This window comes from Malaclemys terrapin, chromosome 5 (assembly GCF_027887155.1).
Source record: "Malaclemys terrapin pileata isolate rMalTer1 chromosome 5, rMalTer1.hap1, whole genome shotgun sequence".
Lineage (NCBI taxonomy): Eukaryota > Metazoa > Chordata > Testudines > Emydidae > Malaclemys > Malaclemys terrapin.
The window spans coordinates 69,406,831-69,421,180 of NC_071509.1; the positions used below are offsets into that span (position 1 = coordinate 69,406,831).

General features: G+C 42.9%; 1 protein-coding gene across 1 annotated transcript in view; it reads left to right on the forward strand.

Moving 5' to 3' along the window:
* Window positions 1–14,350, forward strand: part of GLRA3 (glycine receptor alpha 3) — a 105,033-nt gene that overhangs the window by 69,727 nt on the left and 20,956 nt on the right. The window contains exon 5 of the mRNA XM_054029509.1: window positions 8,340–8,477. Within this exon, the coding sequence (XP_053885484.1) occupies window positions 8,340–8,477 (138 nt within the window). The remainder of the gene's footprint in view (window positions 1–8,339; window positions 8,478–14,350) is intronic.

Below are 14,350 nucleotides of genomic sequence, written 5' to 3' on the forward strand. Positions count from 1 at the left end.
GGCCAAAACATAACCCTACCATTCTCACAGTCACCATGTTCACCCATTTTCAAATACTTCCCACAATTTACACAAGATCTGCCATTGTATGACTTTCAACTGCATTAGACTGACTCGATTGCAATAATTTCCTTGTTATTTTCCCCTCCCTCTTGGCTTGAATGGAAGTCAAAATTTTATAATCCATTCAAAAGAGGAATAGGCCACAAATTACAGATAGCTGAAAATCTCCTTTTTTTGGAAGAAAACAAACAACGAAACAAACCAACCAACCCTTTCCTCAGCTTCTGACTCTGATGGTAACATAGATGGTAATACAACGATACTTCACACTAAAATAACAGAAACCAGTAATAATACCCTTCCCAGCCACAGTTCTCATACTGCTTACGTATAAAACAGTAACCCTGTACCATCATAAGTACCAGTCCCTATGAATCAAAGAAGCTCACCTTCTTGTTAACTGGTTCATTATTCTCAATGAGAGGGCCTCCTGAGTCCCCAGATCCTAATCCCAATTCTAATGGTTCTTTCTCAAGTTAATCAAACTCTATAACCTTTGCCTTCTTTTCCCCCAATAAATGCATTTGTAACATCTTTTTCTGCTCTTCCTTGTCTGCAACAGCGCCTAATACAGAAAAACGATTATCTGTTGGAACAGATAATGCTGTGTGATTCAGATAGTGGTAGCCACCTTCACTCTCCTTGGATCCCCTCATTCCCAGTCTGATTTCAAGAAAAACTCTCCCATTTCTGAAGCACAGCACATCAAAATCTGCTCCCCAACAATAGAGTCTGCAATACATGTAGCCTGCCAATTCTTCCCAGGTGATTGGGATTCTTCTTGCATCTGAAGAAGTGAGGTTCTTACCCACGAAAGCTTATGCTCCCAATACTTCTGTTAGTCTTAAAGGTGCCACAGGACCCTCTGTTGCTTTCTTAAAAAAAACAAAAACAATTATGCATGTGGATGTTCCTTCCCCAGTTTCTCTTTTCCCCTCCCTGTCTCTGACTGCCTGCCCCACATTACCAGTGTTTATGTCCCCATCTGTGTCATCTTGACTCTTAATGGTTCCCACTCTCTCATTTCTTTCCAGTCCTGTATCAGTAAACAAGGCAAGTCCTTGCCCCAAAAGCAGAAAGGCCCTACCACTTCAAATGGGGCCTTCATTAATCTTTGCAGGGCTGCTTGGAATCCTCTGATGGTTGGCCCCGGGAAAGATACTTGTGAGACTGGGAATGATGTCTTCCCCTATTGTGCCAGGCCTCCGGGAACTACCACTTTTCCCACACATATTGCATCTAATGAAGTCCCTGCAGTCCTCAGTCTTGTGTGCATTAGAATCACAGCGTATGCACTTCCTCACACCACAGCCCACACTAAAATGATCTGTAGAGCCACAGGTAAAATAAGTGTGTGGCTATCCAGGATAGCCCTATTCAGAACCTAAGTAAAATATATTGGAGAGATGTTTCACTGTATTATTTACCTGGAAAAGTTCAGTGATGCCTTTAAAATTCACCATTTCAAACCCTAAATCGATCAGAAGCTTTACCTGGAGGCTGTAACATTTTAGCATATTGTGAAACCCAGTGCAGAACATCTGCAAAATGTATAATTTTCATTGCAGAAGCGTCACAGGCTTAATAGCAGGTTGGAATAAAGAAACATCTACTATGCCATCCCATTCCCTACACCTCTTACTAATTCCAAACCATTCCCAGAAAAATTCCATTTCACTGTAGGACTAAAAACTGACATCAAAATTCTCTGTTACCTGGCAGGTGTATCACAGCTTTCAGTTGTGCCATCAAGAATCCTAAAAATTTTAACAAGAGAGTCCCAACAACAAAATTCCAAGTAGCACATGTGTCTATTTCCCCTGTGTAGTACAACTGAATCACATATCTGTGCCAATGCATCCTAGGATAATGCTTCCATTGGGAGGAGTCTTACCCAGAAGATCAAGCCTGGTCCGCTGTGACTGCTGCATAGGACTTCTTCCTAGGTGACCTCTCAGAAGATCCAGGGCTGGAAATAGACACTTCAAGTCCTCCTTGTTTGTCACTATTTCTTCAATTGCTCGCTCATGACAGATCTTTGTGCCCCTGTATCAGCACTGGGGCTCCTCTTTGTTTTGAAGAAAAACAAAAGACGCCACTTTAGATTCTTAAATATATATATATATATATATTATATACACACATATATATAGTAATAGCAGTAGCAGATGGGCCATATGCCATTGTAGGCAACCTCACATTCCATCCCCTCCATAAACTTATCAACCTTAGTCTTGAAACAAGTTAGGTTTTTTTGCCCAGACTACTTCCCTTTGGAAGGTTATTCCAGAACTTCATTCTTTTGATGGTTAGAAACCTTTGTCTAATTTCAAGCCCAAAGTTGTTGATGGCCAGTTTAAACACATTTGTTGTTGTGCCAGTATGGGCCCTTAAATAACTCCTATTCATAGACAGTGCACAACTCCTGTATAGCAGGTAGTTCTGTGTACTTTTAAAATACATCTTTATTGAAATGAGCATACAAAGTGCATTATAGGGATTCCTGCTCTGTTGCCATATCTAGTGGGATTTCTAATTTTTTAAATTATTATTACAAACATTGGCTCCAATCAGAAAACACATGCACATGAGTCACATTAATTATGTGTTTCAGAGTAGCAGCCGTGTTAGTCTGTATCTGCAAAAAGAACAAGAGTTCTTGTGGCACCTTAGAGACTAACACCTCTGCCATGTACATTGGCCAAACCGGACAGTATCTATGCAAAAGAATGGAAGAGGTGGAGTGGGGGCAGGGCCAGTATGTGTGTGTATATATATCTCCTCAATATATCTTCCATTCTATGCATCCGAAGAAGTGGGATGTAGCCCACGAAAGCTTATGCTCAAATAAATTTGTTAGTCTTTAAGGTGCCACAAGTACTCCTGTTCTTTTAATTATGTGATTAGTCTCATTAGATATCACTGGGTTGAGTTCACTCAGGTTCTTCAAGGTACTCAGATACGTAAATGTTTATAGAATTAGGGACTATGTTTATAAAATAGATCTCACACAGTAACTACAGTTGTTTCTATCTACACATCGGGTTTTATTTCACACACCACACACAATACTATGGCATCGGAGTTCTTAAACTGAGTGCTATTACACTACACTGTGACAATTTCTGACATTTTAATGGCAACTGCTAGGTCTATGATATAGTTATATCACAAATTAAAAAGAATAATCCCTGACTAATTAGCTCACATCCAGTACACACAGCCTAGTCACCATCATTGTGCTCTAGTTCCTTTGTCATTTCAGCAACTCTTTACAAAATGCACCAACACTCAAGAATATTTTTCTGGCAGTGATCTCATGGAAACTCAGCTATCCCCTACATTACTATTCCTTCTGCAAGGAATTCTGAGACAAAAAGGATTTAGGTGTTTTTAGCTCCCTAATATTCAAAATGCTGTTGGACAATCCTCTTTCTGGAGTTTGGATTTTTTCTTGTACAGTTGACTTACTCTTACAAATGGATTGCATATTTTCTGCTTTATCTCCACAAATAACACCAGATCCTCCTGTCACTATTCCTGCCTCCCTTTTCTCCAGGGGTGAAAGTAACTACATATACTTACCGATACAGGTCTGCGGCTGGGGCCAGCCCCCGGACGGGGAGGGGCCTCAGGCAGAAGGGGCAGGGCTGAGGGTAAGCATCCCGCAGCCAGCCCTCCCAAGCCACCTGGCCCATGCTGCCCTGGGCTGCAGTGGCGATTTAAAGGGCCAGAGCCCCGGGCAGTTGCTCCCTTTTCCCCCCCCCCACCGCCTATCAGTGGCCGAGAGGGCAAAAAGGGCAGGGACGTTAAAGCGCTGCAGGGTCCTTTGCCATGGCAGTGCTTTAACGTTGCTGTGCACCCCCCTTCCCCCTCCCCACCATCAGTGGCCCTGCTGGTAGGGCCGCCAATGTGTGGGGGGGGCAGCAACATTAAAGCGCTGCTGCGGCAAAAGACTGTCCTTAAAGTGCTGCCCCTTTTGCCTCCCCTGTCTGTGGCCCTGCCGGTACGGACCCTACCAACAGGGCTGCCGATGGGGGACGCAAAAGGGGCAGGGACATTAAAGTGGTGGGCTGCATACGGGCCGGTGCAAGTCCATACCGGCTCACTTTCACCCCTGCCCCCTGCCTTTCTCTCAGGTTCAGAGCTACACTGGACTAGAAATAACTACCTAGCAAATGGGAATTTCTGAAGGAAATAAAAGAAAAGAAAAGAAAAGAAAAGAAAACAGAGAAGTCCAGTTTATTTAGGTCACAGTTTAGGACACCTGCATCTGTATGCCCCCTCTATGGTTTACCAAGGGTACCCTTTCTAAGGCTTCTGGCACCCCTATCTTGACTGGAGATACACGTCTCTCTCCCTCCCTCCTGACCAGGGTATGTCCAGACTGGACAGTTCCAGGCTGCACTGTAAATTCCCCAGCAAGTCAGACTGCCTGAGCAGCCTGCTTTGCTTTTCTCCTCAGAGGCTATAAATAGAATAATTGTTCACAGTTATAAGTTGCCAACTTTTCCTAAGCAAGCACATTCACTCTTAAGGTGAAAGTATTACAGAGAAAACATTAAAAACAATAAAAACCTACATGCACATTAATAAGCTTACCAGACATCATTCCAATTGCAACAAGGACTCTGGTAGGAGTCAGTCCTTCAAACCCCACCAAGGATTTTTTCTGTGGTCACAGGTTAAAAGCTATTAGCTCAGAATTGTCACACCCATGATTCTCTGAGTCACTCCTTTATACAGTTTGGGCCTCTGATCTTTTCCTCACATAACAAGTGGGCAGCAGACAAAGATCCCCTCCTGATGGCAAAGTTTCAAAAGGCTGAGATCTTGAATAACCAGGGGGATACATTTGCATTTTAATACAGTGAACTCATAAGATACTTAAACTTAATTCAGTAAGGTTTTCCAGTATATTGCAGGAAATTCCCATATCTGTCACAATTTATTTTTGATTTTAGCAAATAGGAAATATGCTATCAACAACACAAGGGCATCTGCCAAACTGTACACTGCTCACTGGCCAAAATTCAAAACCAAGATTAAATTAATCTAAAAGAGTCAGAAATGTTATATCATGTAGCTTCTTATCATCCCTGTGACATAAGAGTTACACCATTTTAACCTTAACTCAGAGGACCAAATTTCGAGGCAATGAGTAAAAAGGGTATAAGTTACACAGTAGTAAAGGATCTAGTCTAGATAAGAGGTAGGAAGACTGTGTATATTCCATCATTTTAGATTCCTTTACATGAATTTAGACTCACTTGTGCATTTGGCCTTTTGCACTTTGATATATAATTTATCTTATAAATATAATGCTATAAAACTATATTTGTAATATTGGAAAAAGCCAAAGGTATATTATTTGTATAGTTAAACAGAAAAACTATGGTTAAAATATTATATCAAAACTTAAAATATTAATAATTTATGCTAAACATTCTGTATATTATAAAAATAGGTGGCCAAGGTAGATAGTAATTAAAAACATGCATTATAAATGAATGAATTTGATTTAGTGAAATACATTTTGACACAGCAGTTGTTTCTTGTCAGTTCAATGACTTTTCCTCTGGGGATATTTCTCCTAGCTATAATGTACATGCTTCAAATGACAATCTGTTTATACACAGAGATGTTTTTTGTCTGAATGCATGCAAAGTTTTTATAGGAGCTATAGTTTTGAGGTTTCATAGTTTTTAGCCATCAATGGTGGATTTTAAAGCTGGTTATGTTACAGAATAGCACGTGTGGTAAACAAGACAGAAAAATAAGAGTTTAATCACAAATGTATTGTAGAAATAAAATGAACTCTATGACACGAGGTCTAATCTTAACTATGGGTAGGTAATGCATCTACTTCAAATAAAATTGTGGTCTCTTCTTCAACACACTCCTCGAACCCCTCAAAGATAACAGTTAATCAAATAATTGTGACATGGAGTGTTTGTGGAGAATTTGTATACAACGCTGCCCAAGGGAAACATGAGGAACAGTTGGGGGCACGGAAGGGTTGAGAATTATGGCAAACTGTGTTAAAAGGATTTAACTAATGTGATGTATGAACACAGTCTGCTTAGAGTACACAAGAAGTGGTTTGTCTCAGACATTTCTTTCAGCTGCTAACTCAGACTTTCAGTATATTATGTTTAAGTATGTATTTCTAAACATTGCTCAGACAAGTAGTAATTAGGTCACTGAATGGTGAAGGAGACAAAGCGCATGGATTTTCTCACACATCAGGAAGTAATTACAAAAATTTCCTTGACTGAGACTCAGAAGATTTCAATGTTTGGGAGAGAAAGGTTACCCGGAAGAAAACTTTGAACATGTATTGTAAGACTAAAAGAGCTTTCCAGTTCTCCGTGGTTGATGTGAACAGTCTGTTGTTGCATCTGATTAAGTCAACATACTAAAAAGGCTAAGAAACTTTTAAAAGTAGACATGGGCTGAAGCCACATAATTCAGATGCAAGTAAGTGTTCAAAGTCCATTAAGTCCCTGGTGGTTCAGTCCATCATAATGAAAGGAGCCACTTGTGAAATTTGGATCTGGGTTCCAATTTCCATTTTCCTATTGTTCAAGGCAGTTAGGTTTTGGGAAAGGCTACTCTCCAACACTGATTTTGGGTGGGAAGGAGGGAGTTAGCATGCAGAGTTCAAAACCATGAGAACTCCATCAGCTCCTTAGAAGAAAATTTAGAGAACAATTCAGCATTGTGCAGGGGAGGTATGTTGGAGGGTTCAGTTCTCTGGATGGAAATCCCAGCTGGAATTCTAGCAGTATCAGAGGTGCCGACTCTGTGGGTGCTCTGGGGCTGGGGCACCCATGGGGAAAAATTAGTGGGTGCTCAGCACCCACTGGCAGCCAAGCTCCCCTTACTCCCCGCCCCAAGTGCGCCTCATCCCCGCTCCTCCGCCTACCTCCCAGCGCTTCCCCAGGCCTCTGCCAAACAGCTGTTTGGAGGTGTGCTGGAAGGGATGGGGAGGAGCGGGAACGTGGCGCGCTCAGGGGAGGAGGTGGGGAAGAGGCGGGGCAGGGATTTGGAGAAGAAATTGGAATATGGGCAGGGAGGGGGCGTAGACATTGGGGAAGGGATTGGAACGGGGGCGGGGCAGGGCCAAATGGAAGAGTTCGAGTGGGGGCGAGGCCAGGTCGAGCACCCAAGGGAAAGCAAGGAAGCCAGCGCCTATGAGCAGTATTCCTTCTAGCTGGAGCAGTAACTACTGCCCTCACAGAGGGTGCCACATGCTGATAGATTCATATCCAGCCAGTTCTGAAACAAGGGGCTGGAGGGGAGGGAGAAATGAAAGGCACAGGTCCCCACACATATTTTGCACCTCCCCACTTACCTTCAGAAAGTTAACACCTGCAGTGCACAGAGAGAGTAGGGGCTGTTTACCCCCATGGGATTCCAGGCAGCTACTAGGCATGGTTTGTGTGTAGCTCCTTGTGCTCTCTCTCAACTTGGCCACCTTCTGACCAATCAGCCAGAATCTGGCCCTGGGTTAATATTTCCACTGTCTGGCCATGACATGGATTGTTATACCACTGATTCTGTGTAAACAGCTACTTGGACTGACTTATACAGTAATCTTCCTAAAACTACAATTATGATATACACGGTGGTTTTTTGCTTGTTTTTTAACATAGAGCTGTGGGGATAGGAAGGCAGGCATGTAGGAACATTATCACAGTCTGATAGTGATTTGGTAGTTCATCACAATAGTTTTTCTTCTGGTCTTGCACCTGCTTCAAAGAAAAAAATATCTTTTCAAGCCAACTATGTCTTAGTCCTGGAAAGAGAACTGCTGGACTGCACCTGTATATTTTCACCTGATTGGGGCCTAAATTGTTTCAGAGCCACTTAGATCCAGAAAAAATAAAAGAGTGTATAAGGCACTATTTCAAAACTACACTACAACTTCACAAGATTTAAATCAATGGGCCTGTACTCTCCATAATAAACAGAGAGTGAGGTTTTCAAAAGCACCCAAGGGAGTTAGGCATCCAACTTCCTTAGGCACTTTTGAAAATCTCCCCCTCAATCTATTTGGCCATATGTTTTTAGGAGGATCCACAGAAATAACTGTCAGCCTAGATCTGCATGACCGAGATGAGTGCTGATCCCCTTTGGCTGACTGATATAGTGGAACCTGCTATTTTTCTCATCTCATATAATTTGTGTAGGACACTGGTATTTGGTGCATCACACATATTTTAAAAACTTTGCAGTAGATTTATGGGTTGTTGTTCTGTTTGTTTTTCTAGTTGGATATACAATGAACGATCTCATTTTTGAATGGCAAGAAAAGGGAGCTGTACAGGTAGCAGAAGGGCTCACCCTGCCACAGTTTCTGTTGAAAGAAGAGAAAGATTTATGTTATTGCACCAAACATTACAATACAGGTAGGAGAGTTTCTTAGTCCATTACAACTGGAAAGACAGCTGCCGCTATTTTCTGTTGTTTTAAATACATCATTTAACTCATCTGAAGATTGTAACACTACAAAAATACACACAGAATATCATGCCCTTAAAGCAACAACATAATGAAACAAAACAGTTGCCTGATGGTTGAAAAGATTTCTAAAATTTTCTCATAAAAGTTTATTTAGGAAAGATAGACATCTGAAATACATTAGTTATGCAGAGATGGGTCAGCCAGTATGTCACCCAGGCTTCATTGTTCTGCAAGTGACTATGAGGGCAAAACCTTGCATCTGTGTGGAGCCGCATTAACTTCAGTGGGGCTTCACGTGGGCACAGGGGTCTTACTGCATAGAGTCCTTTGCAACATTATGACCTTATACTCCATCACTCCCAGAATTATTTGTGTCCCAGGAGTTAATTCTGTATATAGAAAATACTAGGCATTGCTTTTTCAATAATAAAAGTATAGAATAGTCATTCTTATTTATTCTTCGTCATTGTATAAAAATGTGACTGTCCAATTTTCAATCCACAAGTACCGTCTTTATTAAAAATACACATAGCAAAAGCTAAAAACCCCAGGATTCCACCCTCACTTTTTAAAAATTTCATTTAAACAAACAAACAAACAAATAAATAAATAAATAAAAACACCAATAAGGTTTGTCCAGTGTATTGCAAGAAATTGCCATGTCACAATTTATTTTTGATTTTAACAAGTAGGAAATATGCTGTCAGCAGACTTTATTCCTCACCCTCACAAGTTCCAGCTTGTGTCCCTCATCTGTACTCCTAAAGACGTGCTTTTAGTAAATAAAGTATTATTGTCCTTGTTATTATTAATGGGGAAACTGGAAAAAAAGATAACCTGCTGAGGCCCAAATGTGGGATTCAATGGCCAACAAAGACTTCAAGTCTTTGAGGTCCACACTAAAATTATTAATGCAGGAAACAAACTATTGTGGGATTCAATTCCTTTAGTGGAGGGGGGGAGGAGGGAGCCCTAACTTCTTTATTTGTGATGGAAATAATTTTCAACAATTAACGTGAGAGAACACCCAATTTGTGTGGGATGTAGTTAATTTTGGGAGATGAATCACATCCTTTCAAATTATGGACTTCTGAGAAGTATGGTGCAAAATTAGGGATAATATTTTGGGTCACCTAAATATGTTGACTGTTATTTAATGGTTCCTTGGAGGAAGGGATGTAGTGGGGGCAGGCCTGGGGCGGGGGTCGAGCACATACACACACCCAGGTAGAGAGAAAGTTGATGCCTATCCATTCTAGACTGAGGAGCAACCCATAGGCAACTGTGGGGAGACTGCATTACATCAGGAAGCATACTGTTCACCAGCACAAGCAGAAACCGGGCAGCACAAAGATAACTTAAAAAGTCACCTTTGTATCCACTCCCCCCAGGCTGTGCCTTCGGGACACACCACTCAGGAGGTCCAGCTCATAGTCTAGCCTGTAGGCTTTATTTTGTTTTCCAGTCTTCACCATGGGGTTAATTCCATAAGACTGGTAGATTTTTTGTTTTTTTGGAGGATGGGGGAGGTTGTTTTAGTCCTTACATCTTTGTCTTCCCTTTTCTACAGTGGGTATCACTGTTGTGTGGGCAATAATTGTTGCTGGCAAGAGAATGTAATAACCTGAGAGTTTCATTTCCATCCATTATATTATGCTAATATGTGATCACTTATGTGCAGTTTGCACTTGAAGACTCATTGTTTATTTAGGGCACTCAATGTGAATCTGTGCATTGATACTCCATCAAAAACATAGTATCAGGAAATCATTTTTGAAAACTAAAACCTCTCACTCAAGCATACATCAGAGTAGATTAAAAGGGTTATTAAAAAAAGATGCTTCACAACTGCAGATAGCATTTGTTAAGTGCGTAGCTATCATTTCAATATAGATGTAGTTACAACACAAGATATGAAGCTCTTTTCTGCGGCCTGGTCTACACTAAAAAGTTAGGTCGAAGGAAGCCACCTTAAGTCGACCTGTTAATCTATGTGTCTACACTAACAGGTCCTTTGCGCCAACCTAAGTCACTTCTAATGTCGATTTCTGTAATCCACTTCTGCGAGAGGCATAGTGAAAATTCGATTTTCATGGATTGACTGCGAGGTAGTGCAGACGCAGTGTTATGTAATTCGACTTAATTGGCCTCCAGGTGGTGTTCCATAATGTTCATCTGTGACCGTTCTGGAGATCATTCTCAACTCTGCTGCACTGCAGCCAGGTACACAGGAAACAGTCTTTCCCCTGCTAAAGCCCTGGGAATTTTTGATTTACCATTTCCTGTTTGATCAGCATTGAGAGCATACCAGCTTGAGCACAGCTGATTATGGAGACTACATTCCCCAAATGTGCTCCAGCCTGGTCTGCACAAGAGCTGGTGGATCTTATCACTGTGTGGGGAGAAGAGTCTGTGCAGGCAGAGCTCCGATCCAGCAGAAGAAATGCTGACACCTATGCAAAGATTGCTTGTGGAATGGGGGAGAAGGGCTACACGAGGGACACAGCAGTGCCGTGTGAAAATAAAAGAACTTCGCCAAGTGTACCAGAAGGCAAGGGAAGCAAACAGTCATTCTGGTGCTGAACCCCACACATGCCGGTTCTACAATAAGCTGCATGCAATTCTCTACCAGCACCTCTACAAGCAATGTGGACATCTCACAAGTGTGTGAGTCTACGGACAACAAGGAGGATGATATGGTGTATGAGAAAGAGGAGGAGGAAGAGAATGGGAGACAGGTGAGTGGTGGATCCATTCTCCCCAAGACCCAGGAAATATTTTTACCCTGGAGCCCTGTGGGTCACAGGACATCACGGTGGCTGACCACGATGCCAGGGAAGGCACCTCTGGTGAATATACAGTTACAATCAAAGTCCCAGTTAAACTTTAGTAGGCACATACATTCGGTGGTATTGCATGTTTACTGTGAAGAAAAAGTGAGGTACTGTGGTTCTCTGCTTACAAGAGGCCGCTCCAGAAAAGACTGTTTATGTGAACTTGGATAGCCCGGGAATCCTCCATGGATAGCTCTAGGAAACTTCCATGGAGGTACTCCGCAATCCTTTGCAGAAGGTTTCTGGGCAGGATAGTCTTATTTCTTCCCCCAGGGTAGGACACTTTCCCACGCAACTCCTGAATAAATTCTGCTGGCATCATTGCAGTACACAGCATAGCAGGATAAGGACCAGGTCTATACCCAGATGCTTGCAGTATCTCCTTCATTTCCGCCTCTGTTACCTTCAGGAGACTGATATCACATAGGGTTGCCTAGGGGAAACCGGGGAAGTTCTCATTAAAAGTGCTCTTACAAAGAAAAAAAAAGGGGTGGACCCCATGTAGACCCACCCCACCCCCAGACATTCCGGATCGCCAAACCACACAGCTGCTAATGTGCCTTTACTGTGCTCAGCATGGGTTGGCAAGTAGTTTAAAGTGGCTGATAAGGGACTGTGGCCCCTCATGAGAGATTCTGCAATTTGGGAGTGAAAACGTTCCCCCCCATGCTCCATTTGTAAACAGCTTCTCGTGGTGCTATGGAGAAGGGCCATTGTTTGACTAGCTACCTCTGCTCCTAACATGAGCCTGCCATAAACTTCATTAAAAGTCTGGTCAACCATGACTGGGGTTGGGGCTACTCACCATGGCTGGAACAGCAAAACGGCACAGTGAATGGTTACGGATTCTGATTACGTTATGGCTTACACCTAGTGTAATAAGGGTTTTTTTTATTTTATTTATGTACAATGGCTTCTTTATTTTTTCCTGTGACTGACAGCTGGAAATGAGTCCTTCGGCCTATCATCAACATCTGAAAGCAGACTTTTGCTGATTAGAAGGAGGTGATAGAGAATGTGGGAGTACATGTTCACCTTGATAATGAATGCCTCCGGGACAGCTGACACGGAGCTGAGAGCATGGAGGATTTCACCTTCCAAGAAGTTAGACATGGACATGGAGAGCAGGAAAGCTTCCAATGAGCAAGAGCATGTGGCACAGGATGAGATGCTCTGTTTATGAGGGACCAAGCAGACATGTTGAGGCATCTGGTTGAACTGCAGGAACAGAAGGAGGGTAGAGTCCCTTTGCAAACCCTGGTGGACAGCCAGCCAGCATCGCCTGGTGAAGAATCACCCTCCCCCAAGTGTTCCCTGAGGCATGGGTGAAAAGTCCATTATCTTTTTGACTTAACTCAGGGGGAAGGTACAAGGAACAGAAGGCACCCATTCACAGACCTTTGATGGTCTGGAATGCGATGTTATGTTACACAGATGAAAATGTTTCTCCTGTTCCAACTTTACAACCCCTTTTCCCCAAGGTTACTTTTTTTTTGGTTCTCCCTCTTTACTTTGTTAAATAAAGTAAATGGATTTGAGAAATAAATGTTCTTTATTGAGTAGAAGCAGTGGGCTTGGGCAGGGGGTTGGCTTTACAGGGACAGTGATACAAGCCAGGTCAAGGTTTGGAAAAGCACAGTGCAGACAAGCAGCTCACATTACTGTGACTCATTATTGAAACGGCTTTTCAAAGCCTCGTGGATATGCAGCGCCCCTTGCTGTGCTCTTCTGATCACCCACGTGTCTGGCTGCTCAAAAATGGCTGCCATGCAATCTGGCTCAACTGCCCACCCCTGTGGAAAATTCCCCCCCTTTATTCCCCACAGATATTATGAAACACACAGCAGGCAGCTATAACCACAAGGATGTTCTTTTCACTAAGGTCCAACCTTGTTAGTAAACTTCTCCATTACCCCTTTAAACAACCAAAGCACACTCAACTACCATTCTGCACTTGCTGAGCCTATACTTGAACCATTCCTTACTGCTGTCCAGACAGCCAGTGTATGGCTTCATGAGCCATGGGAGCAAGGGGTAGGCTGGGTCCCCCAGGATAACTATCAGCATCTCAACATCGTCAATGTTCATTTTGTGGTCTGGAAAGAAAGTCCCAGATTGCAGCTTTTTGAACAGACCAGAGTTCCTAAAAATGTGCGCATCATGAACCTTTCCCAACGATCCTACGTTGATGTCGGTGAAACACTCCCTGTGATCCACCAGCGCTTGCAACACCATTGAAAAGTATCCCTTTCAGTTTATGTACTCTATGGCAAGGTGGTCTGGTGCCAAGATGGGGATATGCGAGCCATCTATCGCCCTACCACAATTAGGAAACCCCATCACGGCAAAACCATCCACTATATCCTGCACATTTCCCAGACTCACTACCTTTCGTAGTAGAAGTTTATTAATGGCCCTGCACACTTGGAGCACAGCAGCTCCCACAGTTGATTTACTGACTCCAAATTGATTCCCCACTGACTGGTAATTGTCTGGCGTTGCAAGCTTCCAAATAGTGATTGCCACTCACTTCTCCACTGTCAGAGCAGCTCTCATTTTTGTGTTGCTGAACTGCAAGGTAGGGGAAAGCTCTGCACAAAGTTCCTGGAAGGTGGCCTTCCGCATTTGAAATTTCTGCACCCACTGCTCGTCATCCTATACCTGCAAAACGATGCGGTCTCACCAGTCAATGCTTGTTTCACGGGACCAGAAATGACGCTCAGAGTGCAGCTGCTCTGTGACTACCAGCAGCAACTGTGAATTGTTTTTTTCAATGGCCTGCAGCAGGGCTGCTCGCAGGACATTGCTATGTTCTGTGCGGCAGACCCTATTTTGGCCCTGGAAATACTGCAGAAGGCATGAGGTGTTTGAGATGCTCACAGCAAAAGTGCACACCTGAGCAGGCTCCATGCTTCTGGGGTTATGGCATACGTGCGGCAGTTTTAAAGCACAAAAAATGCTGGGTTGTTTTCCATTGAGCACAG